Consider the following 23,592-nt stretch of genomic DNA (forward strand, 5'->3'; position numbering starts at 1 on the left):
AAGAGGAGTGGTTCCGTACAACACCACCCCCTAAAACGTATAATGGATAGTATGGTCATTTCACATTAGGTATAGGAATACCCACCCGACGCCGTACGTTCGCGCGGGCGGCCCGCGTATGCCGCACCCGTCGCTGTACGTACGCCCGCCCGCGTACCCGCACCCGTCGCCGTACGTTGCTGCCGTACGCCCGCACGTCTTCACGTTGGCGTCGACAGTTATTGGAGAGAAAAAAAAGACACGGTAGCCGCCGACGCCCGCCGTCGAAACCCTGAACCCTAACGCATCCACGCCGTCTCCACGCCGGCCCCCGTCTACACGAAGTCGCCGTCGCCCAGGTCGCCGCCCAAACAGGCCGCCGTGCGTGCCCTGGCGCCGTTGCCGCCGCGTTCCATTCCCGTCGCCCAGATGGCCGCCCACCCGTGATCTACGTCGCCGCCTCCCTCCGCGCACTACGCCTGCTACGACCAGCCATCATCCTCACGCCGTCGACACCTGCCTCCGCCGGCCAGCAACGTCACGCCGTCATCACATTCGTCATCGGAGAAAATGGATCCGGCTGAAATCCTCGCCGCCGTGCAAGAGGTTGGTTTGAGACATCGTTGTGCTTGATGAAATAATTGTTTTAGGGATGATGTTACACGGTGTTTGATTGATCTTAGAATTTTTTTTAAACATGTATAGTTAGAGGAGGAGGGCGATTATGATGGCGATGATTACGGCGAGGACAACGAAACCTCGTCACTGAATATGGATGAACCTGCTGAGGAGAACTACATGAGTTTGGATGAATCTTATAGTGGCAATGTAAGTGTGATCAATGTTGATAAGAACAATAAATATGGTAAACCGCACGGACAATTACATGTTTTTTTGCATCATGCAGCGACATGGCGATGATGATGATGATATGGATATAGATGATTCATTTGCTGAAAGTGCACTCCGGGTATGTTTTTAAAAAAATCAGAGAAGAAATGACATAATAACCATATGAGCGCTTACATGTACTTTTTTGCAATGTGCGCAGATGGACGAGGACGGGGACTTTGTGAGGAATATTGTGGACGATGAAAGTGACAAATCACACGTTGATGCATCTCATGATGACAGCTCCAGCAAAGTAAGTTTTGAAACTTACATACATTACATATTAAAATAATAACTGACTGACGTAAATGGTTTAATGCATTAATTTACAGGGAGATGTAGATGGTACAAGCGGGAAGGATGAGCATGTTGGTGATGATCTGTTTAATTTCGACATCGGATTTGATGAATATCAGCAAGAATCATTGGACATGCATTGGAAGGTCATGAGGAAGACGTTCAAGTCACTAGGAGAGGCTTACAATTTCTATAACCAGTATGCTTACGAGTGCGGTTTCAGCGTAAGAAAGGACTCACTGAAATATTCGAAAGGTCCTGAGGGAACTAAGCGCTTGAGAAAGTATATGTGTGCGAGAGCTGGGAAACGACAGGCAAAACTTTGTACAATGGAAGGCAGGACCCGCAGGCTGAGAGGGGAGACTCGTTGCTTCTGCAATGCGCATATAACTTTGAAACTTGATAAAGAGCGTGACGTTTGGTATGTCAGCAGTTTCAGTGATGATCACAGTCACGTTCTAGCTAGACCGGATGAAGTCACGTTTCTTCGGTCTCATAATCAGATAAAAGAATATCAGAAAGCTGAGATCTTAACTATGGCAGGTGCTGGAATCAGGAAACATATGATTTATGATCAACTCGTTAGTAGGTACGGGTCATATGCAAAGGCTGGTTTTGGGAGGAAGAAGCTTTATAACATGTGTTATAGAGAAAAAATGAAGTTGCTTGCACAAGGTGATGCAGACACTGCCATTGGGATCATGATGACCAGAAGAGAGAGGGATCCAGATTTCTTCTTTGAGCACACCGTCGATGATGAAGGAAGGCTGAAAAACCTATTCTGGTGTGATTCTCAATCACGTCGAGACTATGTTGACTACGGTGATGTGACCGTCTTCGACAGCACATACAGAATGAATAGGTATGGCATGACATTTATACCTTTTGTCGGTCTGAACAACCACCGTTGCACCACGGTATTCGGTTGTGCTCTTGTGTCTGACGAGACGGAAGATTCATATGTCTGGCTGCTTGAGACGTTTTTGAGGGCTCACTATCAGAAGAGGCCCAGGTCAGTAATTACTGATGGAGATGCAGCTATGATTAAGGCCATCAGAAAGGTACTTTCAGAGGTTTGGCATCGTCTTTGCTCGTGGCATATTGAGAAGAACATGCAGAAACACCTTCATCATAAGTCTCTAAAGGAGTTCAGGTCTCTACTTTATTATGCCACTTCAAAAAAGTATTTGAGGAGAGATGGGCAGCGTTTACCGCCAAATGACAGTCGGAGAAAACAAAGACATGGTTACGTGGGATGTACAAGAAGAAAAGGCTTTGGGCTGCATCATATCTGTCTGGTGGGTTTTTCCTAGGTATGCGAAGTAACCAGCGAAGTGAGAGTCTGAATTCATGTCTTCACTTGCATCTAGACTCCGGTATGACTATTGTTGATATGATTGTGCACTATGAGAACTGCATAGTTCGTCTCCGTGAGAACGAGGCGCATGACGATTACACAAACTCACAGACAGACCCAGTACCAGTATTGGACGAGTGTAAAGATATTGAGAAATCAGCTGCCCGTGAGTTCACTGTGGCAAACTTTTATATCTTACAGGAAGATATGAAGAAGGCACGGGAGCTTGAGGTCCTTGAGAGACTGAGAGGAGCAGACACTCACAGATTCATACTGACATGGAAGGAAAATAGGGATATCAGATTCACTATAGACTACACCCCAGGTAACTCCGAAGAAACCGTGAAGTGCAGTTGCAGAAGCATGTATCGCAAAGGACTTCCTTGCAAACATATTCTTCACGTTCTGATTCAGCTACGCTTACGTGAGATACCTAAGTGTTTAGTACTGCGGAGGTTGAGCCAAGTTGCAAGGGGTGGACTTCCCGTGAAGCGCACTAGCGATCTGTTTGCGTGGGGATGGGCAGGTGCAGGGGACAGAGCTAGGTACAGCGAGTTGACTATCTTATCTGCCGAAGCAACTCATAAACCATGCCATAAACCATTTTTATTCGACAAGTTGAAGGCGGCTCTGAGGGACATAATAGATAATGATTACACTGAGGAGGATGAGCCTGGTGCGGAGGTAAAGTTTGTGTATGCATTTGAGCCTAATCAAGATCATGGTCTTGTTCGTGATCCCGCAAAAGTTAACACCAAGACGCACCAAAACAGAATGTTAAAGGCCGCGGTAAGGATGGTCCTGATGTCACTAAAAATGGGTGACCTAAAGCTTTTGATGAGAAAAGCAAACGTCAATGTGGACAGTGCGGTCTTACGGATCATTATAAGTCCACGTGCCCTCAAAATCCTAAGTATGATTTTCGTATGTTATTGTAAATCTTATTGTTCAAACCAAATTTATTTGTTTATTGTGAATTAACACATATCTTACTGTTTTGGTATGTAGGAACTTTGCTTGAATTCTGGAGTATTAAAGATTGCTTCGCCCTTTGATTCAAGACAGTTTTTTGATGGATTGCTATGGAAGATTGCTTCACCCTTTGATTGAAGACAGTTTTTTGATGGATTGCTTCTATCTATGTGATCTTTTATAATTGTTACATTATGTTATATGGGACTTATCGTACTTTGCTGATGTCAGACTATTTGCTACGATACCGACATAAGTATTTGTTTGATGACAGACTATGTAAAGCAAGAAGTATTTTTACTATGTTTATTTTGATTGCTCATTATGCACTGTAGTGCCGTCGCTGTTTACTGTTGATTTTCTGCACTGTACGGTCGCCGTCGCTTACAACCCCGTCGTTTTTATTTTTATTTTAAAAAAAGCCTGACAAGTGCGCCGGCGGCACTGTCCCACAGGGCAGCGTCGGACAACGGCAGCAGAGCGAGTTAATCAGAGGAGTTCGACTGCCTATGTGCCGCCGTGTATATAAGCCGGTCGTCGCGCGCTCCGTCGGGCGAGGTGGGACTAAACATTTCCCGTCGCCCCGCGTAGTACTTGGGCCGTCGTCGCGCCGCGTGGTACTTGGGCCGTCGTCGCTCCGCGGGCTGTGCAGTGTTATTGGGCCGGCCCACGCGGTCACGCGCTTCGCTGCAGGCACGGCGGCTGCCATAGGAAAGGTTTAGTCCCACCTTGCCCGACGAAGCGTGCGACGACCTGCTTATATACCCGGCGGCGCATATGCAGTCGAACGCCTCCGATTAAATCGCTACGCTACCCGTCGTTCGACGCTGCCCTGTTTGACAGTGCCGTTGGTCAAGTCTGACGTCAGACTGGCCGGCGCACTTGTCGGGCTATTTTTTTTAAAAAGAAAAACTAAGAACGTCGGTGTTACAAGCGACGGCGGCAGTGCAGAAAAACAATAGTAAACAACGACAGCACTACAGTGCGTAATGAATACATGGGCATTTTTTTTAACATTTACCAGTACAGGAAAACATGGACTGTTATATCCAAACAATTTGACGACGGCAGAACTATGAATATGAATAATTCAAATTTAAAGACAACAGGATGAAGACAAAATAATAATCCAAATGTCATTCTCGACTTAAATATTCAAAATAGTAGTGTCTTCTTCGTCACAAGATATCAAAGTCGAAATAAATGTAAACATTATTTGAGCCTACAAAATTTTCTAGTACATAATTTTCGCCACATTTATTTCTTCTTTGCAAGCCGGGTAACTTTGTCCTTCACATAGTTGAGCGTATTTCTCTCCGAAAAAATAAGCTGCGCAATCATTAAGTCCCTCGATTTATCAACTGACCCCTGTTAGAATTTCATATTAGTACAATCCAAATAGTATTACATAATGAATTCAATTGAATATAAGCATTTGAAATAAAACCAGACTTGGGAAAAATGGCTTGTCCATTTTTCACCGTTCCAATATTGAAAGCATCGAAGAAGAAATATTCCACATGAATTGCTGGTCCATACAAACAATGTTTCATAAGTTCGCATTTCAGGTAAGATATTAAAATAATATGAAAGTATTTACTCATACGTCTTCTTGTTGTGGCATCGTATACGTGTTGATAGGCCAGGTAGACACATCCGGATAATTCACAGCACCGCTCGCATTCGCATCACGTATGTCATATCCAAGTTGTTTTCTCTGTTCATATATATAATAGCACAGAAAGAATTTAACATAGTTCAGTACTAAATGATAGTTTCAATATGCTCATGAAAATGTATGCTTTACCAGCTCCTCAACTTTGTCTCTAATTTCACTGTCAAGTTCGGGTCCCATCAAAGAATCAAGAACCTAGAACTCTTCCTTCGGGCGATGCATGACGACCGAAACCCAGTGGGTATTTCCCTTATTAAGAGGAATATAAATCTGCATCACAACGAAAATATGATGTAATCAACACATACTCTCTTATTATTTATATCCCATATATGCATACATTAAGGCAGTTGAACTTACCTTATCTTTTTTTAAATACTCATCGGTGCATCTATTCACGGGTCCATTCTTCTTCGCCACAACTTCGTTGTCATTTTTTCCTGGCTCGGTGTCCAGTCAAAATTCAAGTAACCAATTGACCAGCCAGGTCGGCATTATATGACGATCGTCACCAACAACTCCCAACAGATACGACGAATAAGCATTGATAACCTGGAAATAATTTAAATGATGTATAACAATTCCAATTTGCATTGAATGCTAATAGAAAACACAACAATAACTTACATCATCGGTTAGCCATTGATGGTCAAGAATCTTACAAGCCCTCTCTGCACTGAGACCTTTGCGCATGCCATCATTGAATATTTACTTCTTTCTATGTTTTGCTGACCGCTCATAAGCACGAACAAACTTAACACTAGCTTTAATCACATCGTATTCATCTTGAAAGACTTCTTTCTCGAATAGTTCTGCAATACATGACGGTAATATGTTAATAAGTCAATGATAAGTAGTAAGTTCAGCTCGAAAACAATATGATAAAATTCACTTGCTTTTGCTGAACGTTTTGCACGCTTTGTCGGTATAACTGGCACATAAGGAGACTTTATAAGGTTTGATACCTTCCGCTTCCGTTTCCCTACAACCTCCTCCTGTACCTCATCTTCTCCAATAGAATCTACGGATCCACGTGATGCAATTTCATCTGTTCCTAAAGATGTAACGGATTTCTCATCAGATACCTCAGGAACTTCGATAGGATCTTCTTTATCACCCTTGAAACTATCAAAATATTCAGGTGTGCAATAATAAGGTCTCTTCTCTTCAGAATCATTAATACCATCTTCATCATCCTCTTGCACATTCTTTTTTCCTGGTGTTTTGAAATTGTCCATGTCAGGATTATATACAAATTCTTTACGAGGTTTTCCACCATAGTTTCTAGTCTCACTATTTTCACCATACTCATTCTCTTCTTCTTTTTCAATATCACCAGTGAAAGAACATGCGGTGCCCCCATGTTTGGTTTTGGTAATTGATGACAATCTCTATGGACTAATGGTTGCCTTGAGTTATATTTGAAGGATTTGTCCATAGGCATTTCTTGAAGTTCATGTGTTGGTTTCAAGGAGTTTATGTGGTGACCAAGGTGTTATTAAGGAATTATCCAAAGATTGGTCATGTGAGAGTTGAGCTTATTGCAAGCATGTCTTGGAGAAGAAGATTGTGTGATCATTCATGTATATCTTCAAGACATCATCCAAATGAAGAGAGTTGAAAAGATTTATGGTTGATCAAGACTAAGTCAAGAGTGAATCAACTTGATCAACTCACAAAGCGTAGAAGATGTACCGAGAGGGATCAAGCGATCCCATGGTGTGGTGAGCATTGTCAATTACGCTTTGTGTACTAACCCATGATCTTCATGAGAGTTCTTTGTGGGGTTAGGTTGCGGTGTGCAAGTTCAAGTGAAGCATCATGAAGAGATCAAATGCTTGAAGCTTGCCGTCCATTGTGGTGACAATGGACCTGTGAAGATGTGCGGAAGAGTGGCTCACCCATAGTGGAGCATGGGGAAGCAATCAACTAGTCTTCATCGAGCCAACGCAACCAAGAAAGGTGGTCCAACTTGAGGGAGTCAAGATCGTCATCATCTAGCTCAAGTGGACCATGTGCAAGGCAAAGGTTTGTTCTTGATAGGTTTTCTATTTTACCGGTCTCATAATGGTAGGTGGGAGACCGGGTTATAGGATCGATTGCCGTACTATCAAGGGGGGCTCTCAATGAGTAGCTTGATCGTATCGTTCATAGAGAGCTCAAACCATTGCATCCTTGCATCATCTTTATTGGTTCTTGTTTGGTTCTTCTCTTTGTGAGTTTTGGAGCTTATGGTCATCTTGATGACAAGCTCGAGTTCATCGAAAACGGAGTTCACTCGCATCTTCTATGATGTTTTCGATGTTGGAGGTTATGCCTGTTTTGATGCTACTCGTCTTCCTCAATCCAACAAGCTTGAGTTTGCTCAATTCGGAGCTCATATGCAGAAGTTATGGCAGTTTTGGTTTCCTAGCGGTAGTACCGCGGGCCAGAGCGGTAGTACCGCTTGGGTGCTACAAGCGGTAGTACCGCTCTAGAGCGGTAGTACCGCTCCTGAGCGGTAGTGCCGCTGGTAGCCCCCAGTCGTAGTACCGCTGCGGTCTCGTGCTAGTACCGCCTCGATTCGAGGGGTCTTTTTTCGTGTCGGGTTTTACGGTACTGGCCACGGCAGTGGGGGCCGTTGTACCGCTCGTATGCGGTAGTACCGCCCTGCCACCGCGGTAGTACCGCTCTGGGCCCAGCGGCAGTACCGCGAGGGGGAGCGGTAGTACCGCTTATAGGGGCAAGCGGTAGTACCGCTGGCCAAGCAGTAGTACCGCTCTCTGCGGGGCTGAAGTGGGGGTAACGGTTGGATTGTTCCCCCCACTATATAAGGGGGTCTTCTTCCCCAATGAACTTTATCTCTTGAGCTCGTGTTCTTCCCCCATTGTTGACCTTCTTCGAGCTTGCTAACTCTCAATCCCTCCATGGATTCTTGCTAGTTTTTGAGGGAAAAGAGAGAGGAGATCTAGATCACATTTCCACCAATCACTTTCTCCTCTATGTGAGGGGAACCCATTGGATCTAGATCTTGGAGTTCTTGGTGTTCTCCTTCTTGTTCTTCCTCTCATTTTCCTCCCTAGCATTAGTTGCTTCGGTGGGATTTGAGAGAGAAGGACTTGGGCACTCCGTGTGCCCTTGCCATTGCATTTGGTGCATCGATTTGAGTTCTCCACGGTGATACGTGGAAGTTACAAGTTGAGAAGCTTATTACTCTTGGGTGCTTGGTGCCCTTGAGCTTGTTCCTCTTGAGTGCTTGGGCGCCCTAGACGGTTGGTGGTGTTCGGAGCTCAATCATTGTGGTGTAAAGCTCCGGGCAAGCGTCGGGGTCTCCAATTAGGTTGTGGAGATCGCCCCGAGCAATTTGACGGGTACCGGTGACCGCCCCCAAGGGTTGCCAAAGTGTACAGGTTTGGTGACCTCCCCCAAGGGTTGCCATTTGTACGGGTTCGGTGACCGCCCTCAAGGGTCCCTTAGTGGAATCACGGCATCTTGCATTGCGCGAGGGCGTGAGGAGATTACGGTGGCCCTAGTGGCTTCTTGGGGAGCATTGTGCCTCCACACCGCTCCAAACGGAGATTAGCATCCGCAAGGGTGTGAACTTCGGGATACATCGTCATCTCCGCGTGACTCGGTTATCTCTTAACCGAACCCTTTACTTACGCACTTTACTTTGTGATAGCCATATTGTTTCTTGTCATATATCTTGCTATCACTTAGTTGTTTATCTTGCTTAGCATAAGTTGTTGGTGCACATAGGTGAGCCTAGTTGTTGTAGGTTTTGTGCTTGTCAAATTAACCGCTAGGTTTATTCCGCATTTGTTCAAGCCTAAACTGTAATTATTTTAAAGCGCCTATTCACCCCCCCTCTAGGCGACATCCACGATCTTTCAACCGGCTTTGTAGAATACAGCGCTTTTGTTCAATTTCTCTATGACCCTCTGTGATTAAAAATTAGTTGTAATTAGTTATGTGACACATCAAAAAACAAAGTGAACGGCAAAATAAGAAAACTTGTACCTGTGCGCATAGCTCCGGCATACGAAGCATGTCCTTACGAATGTGCTTCAGCTCAGTCAAAATCCGATCCATAATAGGGTTCTGGGTAGCTGAAGCCTCAGATGTACTCACACATGTTCTCCTTCCAGTAATGTTAGACTTTCTCGTACTGGATTTCTTGTTATTTTCAGCCTGTTCCATTCTAATTTTGTTTAATCGGTACTCTTCAGTAATGGTGTCATCGATCTACAACATAAATAAGAATCATACAATCATATTTAATTAATAATTAATTGCAGACTTTAAATGAAAAAATATATTTAACGTATTACCATTCCAACACCAAGACCATATTGAAAGTCGTACTTGTCTCTTTTCTCTGCTGCCGCTTCTGTCCAATTCCTCATCAAGGGGCTCAACAGCGCTAAAGGATCATACCGCAGACCAGTGCTTGGCTGCACCTTCTCCCAATATAGATACTGCAAAACAAAAAACTACCATTTAGCATCTGTTACACTATTATTACATAATACAAATATTCAATTTAAAAAATAAATCATACCTGCAGAAGTGCTAGGTTGCCACGTGGCCATTCCCTAACACGGCCGGGCTGCAAGACCATACCAATCTCCGACAAACAAAACCGCAAAGTGAATGCGTTCCAGTTGAACTTTTTTATCTGCCTGACATCTTGCACTAGTGCATAATAATTCTTCGGAATGTATTCATCAGACACTGGTGCAATTATAGTCCCTAACAGGACGAGAAACGCCATCCGAACAAATTCATCGTCCGCGTTTTTATTTCTCTCAATCTTCTCAATAAGATCATCAATCAATATTTTACCATTTTTCTTGTTAACAAAACTAGATGGAATTTTTTTATTGCTTTGCCTTGGTCCATACTCAAAAAACTAGAAACATCCACTCCTTCATTCTTCAAATCAAATATAGCGAACACATCATCAGGCCTCAGTGAAATCAACCCTTTTTTCCGGCTGCCTCTTGGACCATGAATTTTTTACTACTAGGATTGTAACCATGAATCATAAGCGCAAGAAAATTATCACGCATCTTGACCGAAGGTATTCGTAACATGCCCTCCATCTCCGTTTCGTAAAATGTAAATCGCTGACTTCGTGTTAACTTATTAACAAGACTAACCCACTTTTCTACGGAACGTGCAATCACACCATCGATGTCCATACTGCATATAATAATATCTATGTGACGTTGCATGCAGCTAATGTGTTATATTATGATGAAAATAATAAAAGAAATACCTACCCGACAGCGACTAGTGCGGGCGACGGCGACCACAACGGCTGACGGCGGCGTCTGACGGCGACAGCTGCGGATGACGGCGGGCGCTGACGGCCGGCGCTGACGGCGGGTGGTGACGTCGACTAGTGCGGGGTGACGACGGGCGTTGACGGCGGGGCGACGCTGTCGGGCGGGGAACGACAGTGTGGGCGGCGGCGGCCGACGCGGATCAGATCGGGTGCGTCGTCGGCACGTACGAGGCAAAAGTGCATGCGCGACGTGATTGGGCGACGTGCGCGATTGTCGGGAATATTCCCTCACCTAGCGACGGCTCGTGCAGATATTTGCGGCGTCGGGCCCGCGGCGATTATTAAGTGGGCGACGGCCCGTTGCTTTTAATAAGCATATGTCTACAGTATCAGTGTGGGCGACTGCTAGTTTAGTCTCACCTCGGCCGCTGAACGACGCCCCGACCAGCTTAAATAGCCGCGTTAGTTAACCCATACATGGTCATATTTAATATTGTGATATGGCTCTACATAACTGCCCGGCAGTACAACTGTCCGGGCTGTACTGCCCGGGCAGTTAGGTAAAGTCACATCGCACTATTAAATATGTATTTATTCATTTCTAGAATTTTGTCATTTTGTGTATTTTTTTAAATTTTACACGAAAAACAAACATGTTTGTAACATTTTTTTACTCCGTCAAACGTCACGAAACTTTTTTCACACGTTGGCATCACCATCCATAGCACCTACGCCAATTTACATATTTTTCCGACGCTCTACGGATTTTCTATGATTTTCCGGGCCGAAAACCCCGAAACACTGCCCCGGACGTGACGCAACGTGCGTTCGTAGTCGGATTTCGTTCATCTTTGGCGTGCGGTACCCGGGCGGGTCCCCACACGCGCTGGCAAAAGTTGGGTGCATTCCGGCAAACCGCACAGGCACTTGCTGTGGAAGCCGGTGGTTTCGGTATGGGTGGAGGGGACCCTCGGTCGTACGTCTCTCCGTCGCATCCGCCAAACTCGCTCATTTTTTCCACGGGCCACAGTGACCATGCAGGGCACGCATGCCAAAATTTGTCGCGTTTCGACGCTCTACGGATTTTCTATGATTTTCCGGGCCGAAAACCCCGAAACACTGCCCGGACGTGACGCAACGTGCGTTCGTAGTCGGATTTCGTTCATCTCTGGCGTGCGGTACCCGGGCGGGTCCCCACACGCGCTGGCAAAAGTTGGGTGCATTCCGGCAAACCGCAGGGGCACTTGCTGTGGAAGCCGGTGGTTTCAGTATTGGTGGAGGGGACCCTCGGTCGTACGTCTCTCCGTCGCATCCGCCAAACTCGCTCATTTTTTTCCACGGGCCACATTGACCATGCAGGGCACGCACGCCAAAATTTGTCGCGTTTCGACGCTCTACGGATTTTCTATGATTTTCCGGGCCGAAAACCCCGAAAACACTGCCCGAACGTGACGCAACGTGCGTTCGTAGTCGGATTTCGTTCATCTCTGGCTTGCGGTACCCGGGCGGGTCCCCACACGCGCTGGCAAAAGTTGGGTGCATTCCGGCAAACCGCACAGGCACTTGCTGTGGAAGCCGGTGGTTTCGGTATGGGTGGAGGGGACCCTCGGTCGTACGTCTCTCCGTCGCATCTGCCAAACTCGCTCATTTTTTCCACAGGCCACAGCGACCATACAGGGCACGCACGCCAAAATTTGTCGCGTTTCGACGCTCTACGATTTTCTATGATTTTCCGGGCCGAAAACCCCGAAAACACTGCCCGGACGTGACGCAACGTGCGTTCGTAGTCGGATTTCGTTCATCTCTGGCGTGCGGTACCCGGGCGGGTCCCCACACGCGCTGGCAAAAGTTGGGTGCATTCCGGCAAACCGCCCAGGCACTTGTTGTGGAATCCGGTGGTTTCGGTGTGAAAAGATGTGTACGGAACACCTTTTTTCTGTTACCTTCAAATATGCCCAAATTTTTGTATCGCATTGTATCTACATGAGATTCATGCATGCCAATTTTCTGTGCATTTTGGGTCTGTTTGCATTTTGCATTTTCTACGGTTTTTGGCGTCGACAGTCCAAAAACACTGTTATTAATCAAAATTATTTCATACTAATTTTTTTTAAATTACAAATTCCTTCTTCTAATTTCGGTTTTTTCCTTTTCCTTTCTTCCTCTCTTCATCTTTTCTTTTATATAATTTTTATTATTCGTTTAATTTACCGATAAACTATTTAATTTTAATTTCTTTCGGGCCACTTTTATTTTATAAAATGATTCACTTTTTATAATAATTTTCATTCCAACATAACGATAGTTCATTCAACATTACGACAGTTCATTTTACGTTAAAACATAAAAAACTTAATTAAATAGGACTTAACCAAAATTAATTAAACATAACGACCTAATCTACTCGTCGTCGTCGGAGGCGGCGAGGTCGACGATCTCCCCCGCACCAACGGCACCGTCGCCGTCGTCGCTGCTCTTGCCGCCGTCGTCCCAGTAGCCGCCTCCGCCGTCGCCCTCCTCCAGAGCCACCTGTGGCTGCACCGCTTCGATGGCCGCCGCCGCCGCATCCAGTGCGGCCTGCAGCTCGGCGGCCTCTGCTGCCACCGCCATAGCCGCCGCGGCGTCGAGTGCGGCCTGCAGCTCGGCGGCCTCTCTCGCCTCCGCGGCCGCCGCTTCTGCCTGCGACGCCCGCAGTGCGATGAGGTAGCCGGGGAAGTCATCGGGGTCGCCGTCCTCGCGCGGTGCAAACTCCTCCGGCGGGATCTCGACGACGGGAGGGGAGGCGGGCCGGGCGAGGGCGGGAACCGGACGGCGGGACGAGCTTGGAGACGGCGCGGCCGCCGGAGGGGGACGGCGCGGGGCGGAAGACGAGCCGCGCGGGGCAGACGACGAGCCGCCCAGGCTAGACGACGAGCCGCCGGTCCGCGACTCCCGACGAGCCTACGCGACGACGGCCCAGTAGTCTTTGCCCTCCCAAAACCTAGCGCGGCCGACGATGTTCCACCGGCCGCCCTCGTGCCGGCGGAGCTCATCCGGCGACGCGCCGGGCCCCCTCGTCGGGTACCCGTCGGCGGTGATGCAGAAGACGTGCGGCAGACGGCAGCCCGGCGGCACCATCATCCCGAGACGGATGAGCACGTCGGTCTCCGGCGTGCTCAGGCTCGTTGGCCACGAGCCGCCTCTGCCGCCGGACGCCATGGGGGCCGCCGGGAAGGGAGCTCGTCGGCGGTGGAGCGCGTCGGTGGGTGGGGTGAGCGGGGCGAGGCACGCCGAGTGGAGTGGGGGGGAGGCAGACGGGAAAGGAGCGGCGTTTTAAAGACGGGCGTCGGTGGGTGGGGGAGGCAGTCCGATAGGTGACCGACGCCCGGCGTAACGCCGGCATTAATGGCGCATCGGGCCGGCGGCCGCCTCGGGAACCGCCCTTGACCGACGCCTAGACGGCACGCAACTGCCCGTCCCACACGTCGCGTCGTGTTTTTTTTTGTTTTTTCTTTTTTTTTCATCTAGCCGACGCCACGTCGCCACGAGTACGTCGCTCGACAGGTCGCGTCGTGTTTTTTTTTTCTTTGGTCGTCGTCGTACGTACGCGGACGGCAGCGTGTACGGGGAGTCGACGTACAGCCCCGTCACGCGGGCGGCGGCTTTTTAAGTGCTGGGACGATCCTACCCTTTTTAATGAAGGGATACGGAGCGATCTCAGCCGTTGTTGTATTTAGGGGTTGTACCGAAGAAGAAGTGGTTTTACAAATGACTGTAAAACCAAGGTTTATTTCCCATAACAATTGTTTGAGTGTCAAGTTCATGTGACTAGTTTGCTATCCATTGTGCTTGGCTGACTAATGCTCCAAGTTCATGTGACTAGTTTGCTATCCATTCGATTCCTAGCGCAGGGAAGGAGAGTTTGAGGAGGCGGAGCTCCTAGACATAATGGCGAGGCGTGTGCGATAACTGGCCGCGGCGAAGGCGAAGGAGACTAGGGATATAGCCATGGCAGAGGAAGCTTTGAGCGACGATGGTGGTGGCTACTACAGTGGGCCAGTGGGAGAATGACAGGTATGGGAGCGTGTGGGTCGGTCAGGAGTAATCCGTCTAAGTGTAGGGTGGAGTAGGGTGGTATTGGGAGTTTATCTCCGCATGTACATATTGTAAATCAGTGGATCACTTGGGATTCTTCCTCCCCTTCCTCTATAATAAATGGTACGCATACTCATGCATATTCGAGAGAAAAAAAAAGACAGGTATGGGAGCAGTAGAGGGGCGAGGAGACGCCGAGGAAAGAGGAGACATTCGGGGTGCCAGGTCAGTTATTCTTTTTCTTCTTTTTTTCTTCCTATGACATACAGACCCCACACATCAGCAATAACGGCCATCTAGGTTGGTCGTTACCCAGTGCCACATGACCCTAGCGGATGGGTCTTGCTGTCAGTTTTTGTGTCAAAACACGGTCAATCCATGATTTAGTGTTTTCGGCAACGCGCTTACTGAAAAGGTGTTCTCTACAAATTGTTGTCAAATATTGGCCTTCCTTGTTGGAGTTGCACTCCCTGCAAGGCCGCAAGGGACCAATAGAACACCTCGAGAGTTGATGTATGGTTGTGGAGCAGGGTTTTTGTAAGTGTGGTCTTCTGGATGGGAGGAAACATCCCTAAGCTGAAGCACCTGCAGCAACAAAACACGAGAAGAGGAAACTCAGCCTCTAGCCTTGGGCCCACCTGTTCCAACGGTATGAAATGTTCTTTAGTCAGCCACAAAGTGTAGCTAAAGGTGATCTCAAAACCATCACCAAGTGTGAGCATAACTTCTCCAAACAACCCTTCAATCTCTCCAGGCATAGAATTGGAAAAAATTGATAGTTTCAGGATCTTCCATAAAACTTGCTTGATGTCAATCCAATGAACATTATCAAAAATCATGATGTTTCTATATTTCTAGATACACCAAAATTCAGCTGAGCTAACTAAATTAGTTAAAAGACGCTTCTTATTGGCTATCTATAATTTTGCTACGGATTCATAAGAACTACCAACATAAAAAAAAACTAGCTATGACATGCCAGAGCTCTTTAGCAACCACACAATCAAGAACAGGTGTTGGATAGTTTCATGTTCCATACATAATAGACAATATTTAAACTTTTAAAGTTTCCTTTTCTTCAGATTATCCATGTCATGAGCTTATTATTTGCAAGCAATCACAAGAAAATACGAATCCTAGGGATGACACAAACAATAGGGATATATACTGGTTAGACCTTCTAAAATTGATTATATCATACACAGAGCTAGTAGAGTACTGGCCCTTGTTGTCATACTGCCAAATCAAAGAGTCAGTCTCATCAGACAGAGTAATGCTACTAGCAACCTGCTCTAATTCATTTGGGGGGTGGGGGTGGGTCCTCTTGAAAGTCATTTTCAAAATGGACCATCCCAAACTTTAGAAGTAAGATGGGTTTTTTCATTACAAAGATTGTAGATGTCCCAAAATTGGACAAGTAGAGGGGAAGGCCCAAACCATGTGTTCTCCCAAAACCTAATTTTGTTACCATCTTCACTACCCACCTATAGCCAAATTCAATAGCTTTGGCAACATGCAGCATCCCTTTCCAAAAGAGAGCAGTGTTAGCATAGGAACAAGTGATGAAGTGAACAAATTAGGAGAGGAGGTCTTATATTTAGCATCAATCACTTGTTTCTAGAGTTTACCATCATCATTGATGTATCTCTCGAACCCAAGAGCCTAAGAGACACATATTAATATCTTTGCGTCTAGCAGAGTTTTGTTTATGCATTGTGCGCAACTGTGATGGTTTTTGGCAATTTACACCTCTCGTTCAAACAGGGAATCCCTCTGTAAACTTGAGCTAACAACACGTGTGGAGGTATGACCAACTCCTCTTGCATGATGTTGGCCAGCCCATTCATTGAGCATCCATATATGATTTTGTTGGAAAGAAAACAGCAATGACTCCGTGGCCCAATGGATAAGGCGCTGGTCTACGAAACCAGAGATTCTGGGTTCGATCCCCAGCGGAGTCGATTTTTATTGATAGTTTTATCTTCTCTTTTTTAGTACTCTAGTTTATAGGAGTATATAAATTCCAGCTGCTTTTCCAGTGAGGTATGCACGTTTGTTTCTCCGCATGCCTTTCATCTTAAAACCGGACTCTCCACTTTGATTATTGGCTTTCGAAGTTTCGAACCTATTTTTGGTGCTTCCTACACTTGAATCTACGTTCTATTCCACAAAGCCGGGCCGAACTACCACACGACCCCCATTTCCAATACGGAAATGGAGTCAATCATACTGCGTACATACCAAGTCATACACATTTTTTGAAAAAACACCTACATCCTGAGATACTAAAACTGCACCTAGAGCAGAAGAAGAGAGAAACAGCACAAATACTGCATGCCAGGCCGAACTTGCAATCAGGATCTATGTGCCGATCACCAAAGGTCTATTCTTATTTCTTCACCCTTTTTCTTAACATTTCTTCACCTTTTTTCTTAACATTTCTTCACCCTTTTTCTTAACATATTTCTTCACCCTTTATTTGTTGTAATATTTGCAACTCTTTTAACACAAGTACTGATTCACCACAAGAAATGTTAATACAGCGAGAAGGTTTTGTCACAGGTGTTACCACAAGAATTCCGCTGAACATTTCCTGGCATAGCTGATAAAAGAGTTGCAAATTGCCTTGTCAATGATACCGAATGAGTCCATAAAAAGCTTATTGCGCAGGTTCTCAGTACAGAGAGACTAATACATAAGTACCACAAAACAAGGATGAGATCACGCAGAAGCGTACATGATATGAGCCGAGTCAGATCCTGCTGACTCTACACTATATTAGGGCTAAGATATCCAACATAATTCAGATCTCAAAGCATCGTCTAGACCCGGGAACGCCAAGGAGAGCACCTGAAATGAGGAGGATGTACTAGCCAGTCCCGACTAGAGCAGTCTACCATAATTAGATGAGTGCAATGCTGCTCTCGCCACCAGGGGGCTTCCGGACACCGCCGAGGTAGTCTCGCGAAGACGCCTTTCCATCAGAGAAGATGTCATTGCCGCTCATCTCCTTAAGCTTTGCTGAGCTCAGAGACTTGTCAGCTGAGCCAGGGGGAGCATCCTCGTTAAAGATGTTATTGCCTGTCAGCTCTTGGAACTTCTGGTTGTGGATTTTCTTTGCTGTCTTCGCTACAGGATCCTCACTGAACGTGATGTTGCTTGGACCTCCAGCAGGCTACAAAAGGAATTTCAAGTCATGCAAATGCAGAGGTAGGATATTTACGCTAACAAGGTTAAGAGCAAATCATCAAATAAAATTGACATGCTTTTCTCTCTATGCAGACATCAGTCACTTATTACGAGTAGAGCAGTAGCTGCCTAGCTGGTGAAATGTACATGAAAAAATTATGCAACCGAATTTGAACATGCTTATAAGGTCAAAGCTAGAAGTGGCTTCCAACGGTTTGTTTGAATTGAAGGCACCAGACAACGGTCGGTGCAACGGTTTCACACTAATCACAGAGGGGGCAGCCTCAAGAGATTAAAAATTAAACACAGAAAACAGTTCATAATTCATGAATTATGCTGTGACGTCTTTGTGTTAGTAAAGCATTGGAGGGTCCATGTCCCCCTTTGGACTACACTAAGCTCCGTCACTGGTTACAGTGTAGCATCTAACATGCAAGAAACAGAAGCATGTCATTAACATAATACCAAAGAATGCAAACCAGCACCATGCAAGCACGTCAAATGGGCAGCAAATAGGCTCTATAAAAGGTCTTACCTTTTGTTGGTTACCTGGCTACTAACTCCAAAAGGAGACATAGTAAAATATATAATCAAAATGTCAACAGGAAGGCAATAGTATCAGGTAACTAACATTGGATACTTTCACTGATGTGTGCACGCTTCTTCGTTGTGGAAGTGCAAAATCTACATTTCCTTGTAGCTCCATATTACGAGCAGCCAGTGGCCTTGCAGGGGTCTCAGGAGGTGGACCAAAGATATTGCTTCCGCTGAGCTCCTTGTTCTTGGCTTCAGAAAGCTGCTTATTAATTTTAGCTTCAGCATCAGTCTCGAATGTGCCACTAAGCTCTCGCTGCTTAGCCACTTCAGGAATTGAGGATGGCTTCTTTGGAGAAACACTTCCATCAGCGCTAAATGAGATCTGACTTACTCCAGTTACAGTTTGCTGTAATGAAAAGGTGCATCAGCGACTGATATTGTCAGAAGAAATCAGAGTTTAAGATTTAGTTCATCTCCACAAAAAAGAAAGAAAAAACAATCAACAGATGTTGAAGGTTCCAAATATGAAGATACAGAGAGAAAAACTTTTTTTTGAGGGGTTACAGAAACTAAAACTTGACATAACAGGATATCTGTGGAGGCCCATTAAGTGCATTTTTCAAGTCTCAGATACCAAATAGCATTTTGTGTTAACAGAAAATGTACAAAGTATGCCTTAACTTGGTACTCTACTACTCTATCAAGGAAAGAGTGTGTTATGACCGGCATATTAGGGGCTTAGCCCAGTTAGTTGTGGCCCAGTTTATCTTATCGTTATTAGGGGCTTAGCCCAATTATCTTATTAGGAGGATTATATAAACTCGTGTAAAGACCCGTTTTGGGATTAAGCAAGAAGCAATCATATTTGCTCGGCTTCCTTAGGGAGCCGGGAGACCTAACCCTAGCCGCCGCCCCTGCTCTCTCTCTCTCGCGCGCGCGCGCCCACGCAACGACGGCGCCCACACCTTCCTCCACGCCATCCCTCCTTCCACCCCTACAACCTGAGAGCACGCCCTGGTAGGGATCCGGTTCCTACCAGAGTGACTGCCGATCAACACATATAAATATTAATAGCGCAAGGAACCATCAAAATAATACCAAGCGGAGAAACACATACTCCCTACATATCACAAATACATGTCATAGGTCAAGGTTTTAAAACTTTGGCTATAAATATTGCCTCAAATATTTCGATTGAGGATCTGTAAATCATATGTTTAGGTTTGCCTTGAAAAGTATATTTATAAAAAAAATTGTATTATACATATAATAGTATAGTAAAAATTAGTGGTCAACGGTAAATCATGAAGACCGTTTCAGTAACCAAAACGACGTGTGTTTGTGATATTGAGTGAGTATTCTCCAACCAAGTTGGGGAGATAACGAGATGTTTGTAAGCATGTTACGTACCTGATACATCCTCACAGAAGTTCTGTTTGCAGGATTTGAAGACTCCGAATCACTATTCTCGTTCTTTTCAGCAAATATCCCACTCCCAGTCATTTCCTTCATCTTTGAACCGGACATCAATCTCCTTTCACTATAACAGATCAACAAGGTTAGACACTTGGCAAGAGTTCAGTATCTTACCTTTGAGCAACTATAACATATATCTTTTCGGAAAAAAAAAACTATAACATATATAAATAAGAGTTGCCTGGCTAATTATTTTACCACTGCAAGCAAAGCAGTTGCTTATGAGACTTCATTCTATGGCTTATAAACCAATGAAGCCAAAAAAAGACACACATCAGATACTGCTAACCACAAGAATATTGGTACTTTCAAGTTATCACCCGGACGATGGCAATCAGCCAATCACCACATTAGGAAAATTCATTTCGTCTTCGAAAATTTCAACTAGTATAATATATGTAGGAAACAAAAAAATAACTCTTGTCATGCAATGCAAGTCTAGGTAATTTTGCGCAGAACCTTCAACACATGCAAGTGATAAATTTCGAAAGCAATGCTCACAGGAGTAGGCAAACTTAGAATATCCACTATGGTTTTAATTTGGCTGCCATGGCAAGCACTCCACAGATTCTCGCAAAACTGACAAAATGATAATCGTACGGATTTGCTAATTCTCATCTAGATGAGAATTAACAAAGTCACATCTAACTCCTAAATCATTTGGTTAATTAAAAAAATCCCCACGAATCTCCGCTTAAAATCAAATGGTGTGGGAGTCAGTGGCGGCGCTATGTGCTGTATATGATGTCAGGCGACATCACAAAAGTTGGATTAGCAGCAATAATACACCTGCATTTTACTGTAGTTTGTCTACATATATAGCTTCGACATCACTTGCTCTTACTCCTAGCACCGCCACTGGTGGGAGTTAGATGTGACTTTGTTGAGTCTCATCTACATGAGAGCTAGCCACACCCATAGAGAACCCACACTCCAGAGAATTGACGGCATTGAACTTTTCAAAAATTACCAGTACCAATAACAGAGAAAATAGACGGTGACCTAGCCACGACCACATGTAGCAAGCCAGTACGCACAGTCGAGCGCGGCATGACTCCGCAAATTCAGCAAATTTCTAGGTTTTTACTTTTCTTCCTCGTGGTGCGCCAGAATTTCAAATTTTGAATCACATATTTGTCATTTGCATCACTCAAATAACTTTAAGGCATCATTGCGAGCATGGGTGCGATTTGGACCCTCGCACAATCGCAAATCCAGTGTACTAAACGGTAAAGCTACAAATTTGGAAAGAATCAGCATCGCATGTTTACAGAGTGCGTCCACTAATGAACCAATCGTCTGCGAGCGACTGCTCTGGCCGTTGCTAAACCCAGAGCAGTCCAGCAAATCGTTGTAAGCTCGCGACATCGATGGGTCAAACAGCACATACAAGCAGAGCATACATTACAACTAGATCAGATCAGGGCAATCAAATAAAATACGCAGCAGGGAACCACAGATCGAGCAGATCAGGGCGGAATGCGGCATGGGGAGGCCCCAGATCTCACCTGTTGCTCAGATCCTCGGCCTCGTGCTCGCTCACCGGCGCGCCGAACATGGCCGGCGTGATCCCCCCAGCCGGCTGCACAAACAAGCACAGCAGCAGTGAAGCCCCAGGTCAGCCGCATCGCACAGGGGACAGCAGAAGGAGTCTGTGCATACGCAGTAGCACGGCGAGGCGGAGCCCCGGGCGCACGCTGCTTACCTTGAGGCTGGGGCGGGACGGGGCGGCCGGCGAGGCGGCGGAGGCGTCGGCGCCCGTGGCCGACCAGGTGAGCAGGTCGGCCGTCGAGGTGTGCGGGCTCCGCACCGGCGTCGCCCTCTCCATTGCTCCCGAGCGGTGCTGCCTCCCGGGCTCTATCGTCACAGCTCGCTCGCTCGGGTAAGCCGGGTTTGGGTCCTCGCGGTGCTGCTGCGTGGCGTGGGGTACGACGGTACTAGTAGTAGGGGTAACACCCATCCATTTCCCGTCCGCGTCACGGAACAGTCACATCACGGCCACCGACATGTGGGCCACGAAATCTATGGAGCCACTTGTCGGTGGGCTGTGGGTCAGAGTTGAACGGGAGGCTAGGGGAGCAGGAGATCCGGGGATCTGTGTGCCGCACGGCTGTGAGCCTGGTTGGGTACGTGCTGGACGGTGGGTTGTTGGGCGCTGGGAGGTGACCGGTGTGCCGGTGTAGGGGATCCTCTGCCTTGGCGAGGGCCGGTGGGCACGTGCCTTGCCATTCCGTCCAAAGTCACCGTCCCACCGTGCAAAGTTACGCTCATCCACCGAGAGCAGAGTGACCAGGTGAAAACGAGAGGTGATTTTATTTTATTTTTTGCGGGGGGAAAGCGAGAGGTGATTGACGCTCGCTCAAGCAAAGCCACCACGCTGATGCTAACCAGGGCCCCACAAACTGTACAAAACTTCTACGAGACATGTATGACTAAGAATAAAGGCTTATTCAAAATCAAAAAAATAAATGAATAAAGGCTTATTCGGCGCGGGATACAACATATAGAAATAGAAGGGAAAACATACAAGAACATGAAAAGAACGCATCGGCATGAGTAAAACAGAAGATTGGAAGGCATAATTTTTGACCCGCAAACCGTAGAACAATTATTTTAAGGCAATTTTCATATAATTATAAACAGTATGTTACAAAGTGGGATGAATAAAAAGAAGAGAATAAAAGAATGGAAACCAAAATAAAGGTTAACCAATGCCTGGAAAGGAAAACATGCTTATAATCATAGGTATTGACTATCCATCGGTGAAAAGAGTCTGCATGCTTCTCTTTTATTTTGATTTGAAGCAGCTTGAGGTCTACTTTGAGGAAATATCTCCAAGCCTGAACGGTTGGTTGTATGGCTCTAAAAACTTTCACATTCCTTTGAATCCAAATATTCCAGCATCCTAGTATCACAATTTTCATGTTGAAAGATTTTGGCAAATGATCAGCAGCTAGCATGGTATCTTCAGACGTGCCTCTCTTTTTATAGGGATCAATAATGCCAATATTCTTGCGCAAAATCACAGTCCCATAACAGATGCATGGTAGTTTCTTCAGTATTTTTATTGCAGTTTGGGCAGAAGGGATTGTCCATATGCATACCTTTTCTTTGCAGTAAAGTAAAGATCTAATGTTAATTATGCACTGAGCAACCAACTAAGAGATCTTATGTCTAAGTCTGCTAGAGTTGCTCCACATGAGTTTGAATGTCTGATCTCTCTCTCTCACACACACACATATCAGTCCGGCCCAACAGATAATAAGCCGGACGCCCGACGACCCCTTAGTCCAGGACTCCCTCAGTAACCCCTGAACCAGGCTTCAATGACGAGGTGTCCGGCGCGCAGATTGTCTTCGGCATTGCAAGGCGGGTTCCCCTTTCCGAATACTCGAAGATAGTCTTCGGACGCAACGAACGTGTCCGGATCTGCAACACAAGTACCACACACACAGCCGTAGAGAGTACAGTATTTCACGAGTCCCATCCACTGACAACTTTTTGCAAGATGACACACGTCTACCCGGTCATCATTTCAAACCGTTTTCGTCAGCCGTTCCGCGTTTCGAGATACAGTTTCTATTGGCACGTCTTGTCAAAGCAGAGATCGTGTCCCCTTATTGCGGGATTCTCATCAATACGGGTGTGGGTAATCCAACCGTGCCGTTTACACAGCCCTTGGGAATAGGCGAGTTTTAAGGCGAGTGGGGAGGCGTTCGATATTCACTGCCTTTATAAGGGGATAAGGATTCCCTTTCTTCACCCACGCCTTCTCTCTGCCCTTCCATTCTCGAGCTCCAGCATCCAAGTTCTCATCTTCTCCACCTCAAGCAAGCACTCCACCATGTCCGAGACTAGAGGGCAAGGCAAGTGGAT

The 23,592-nt window shown here is 46.1% G+C and overlaps 1 protein-coding gene, 1 non-coding gene and 1 pseudogene across 2 annotated transcripts; 2 read left to right on the forward strand and 1 right to left on the reverse strand.

Moving 5' to 3' along the window:
- The first annotated feature begins 118 nt into the window (after window positions 1-118).
- On the forward strand, window positions 119-4,458 carry LOC123055810 (protein FAR1-RELATED SEQUENCE 11-like; annotated as a pseudogene).
- Window positions 4,459-16,402: 11,944 nt separating this feature from the next.
- Window positions 16,403-16,475, forward strand: TRNAR-ACG (transfer RNA arginine (anticodon ACG)). The gene has a single exon. It is a non-coding gene; the product is annotated as a tRNA-Arg (tRNA).
- A 638-nt stretch (window positions 16,476-17,113) lies between these two features.
- LOC123053494 (uncharacterized) lies at window positions 17,114-21,707 on the reverse strand. Its single transcript, XM_044476967.1, has 5 exons — window positions 21,422-21,707; window positions 21,225-21,298; window positions 19,651-19,780; window positions 18,335-18,646; window positions 17,114-17,689 (listed from the first exon to the last, which is right to left on the reverse strand). The coding sequence occupies exons 1-5, from the start codon at window positions 21,674-21,676 to the stop codon at window positions 17,417-17,419; spliced, it is 1,044 nt and encodes a 347-aa protein (XP_044332902.1). The 5' UTR covers window positions 21,677-21,707; the 3' UTR covers window positions 17,114-17,416.
- Window positions 21,708-23,592: the final 1,885 nt, after the last annotated feature.

Source organism: Triticum aestivum, chromosome 2D, assembly GCF_018294505.1.
Source record: "Triticum aestivum cultivar Chinese Spring chromosome 2D, IWGSC CS RefSeq v2.1, whole genome shotgun sequence".
Classification (NCBI taxonomy): Eukaryota; Viridiplantae; Streptophyta; class Magnoliopsida; order Poales; family Poaceae; genus Triticum; species Triticum aestivum.

Coding starts and splice junctions, on each gene's coding strand:
- LOC123053494 (XM_044476967.1), bottom strand. CDS start 21,676: ATGGGTGTTACCCCTACTACTAGTACCGTCGTACCCCACGCCACGCAG. Junction 21,299..21,421: donor CGTCCCGCCCCAGCCTCAAG/GTAAGCAGCGTG, acceptor TTGTTTGTGCAG/CCGGCTGGGGGGATCACGCC. Junction 18,647..19,650: donor CTTCTGTGAGGATGTATCAG/GTACGTAACATG, acceptor TTTTCATTACAG/CAAACTGTAACTGGAGTAAG.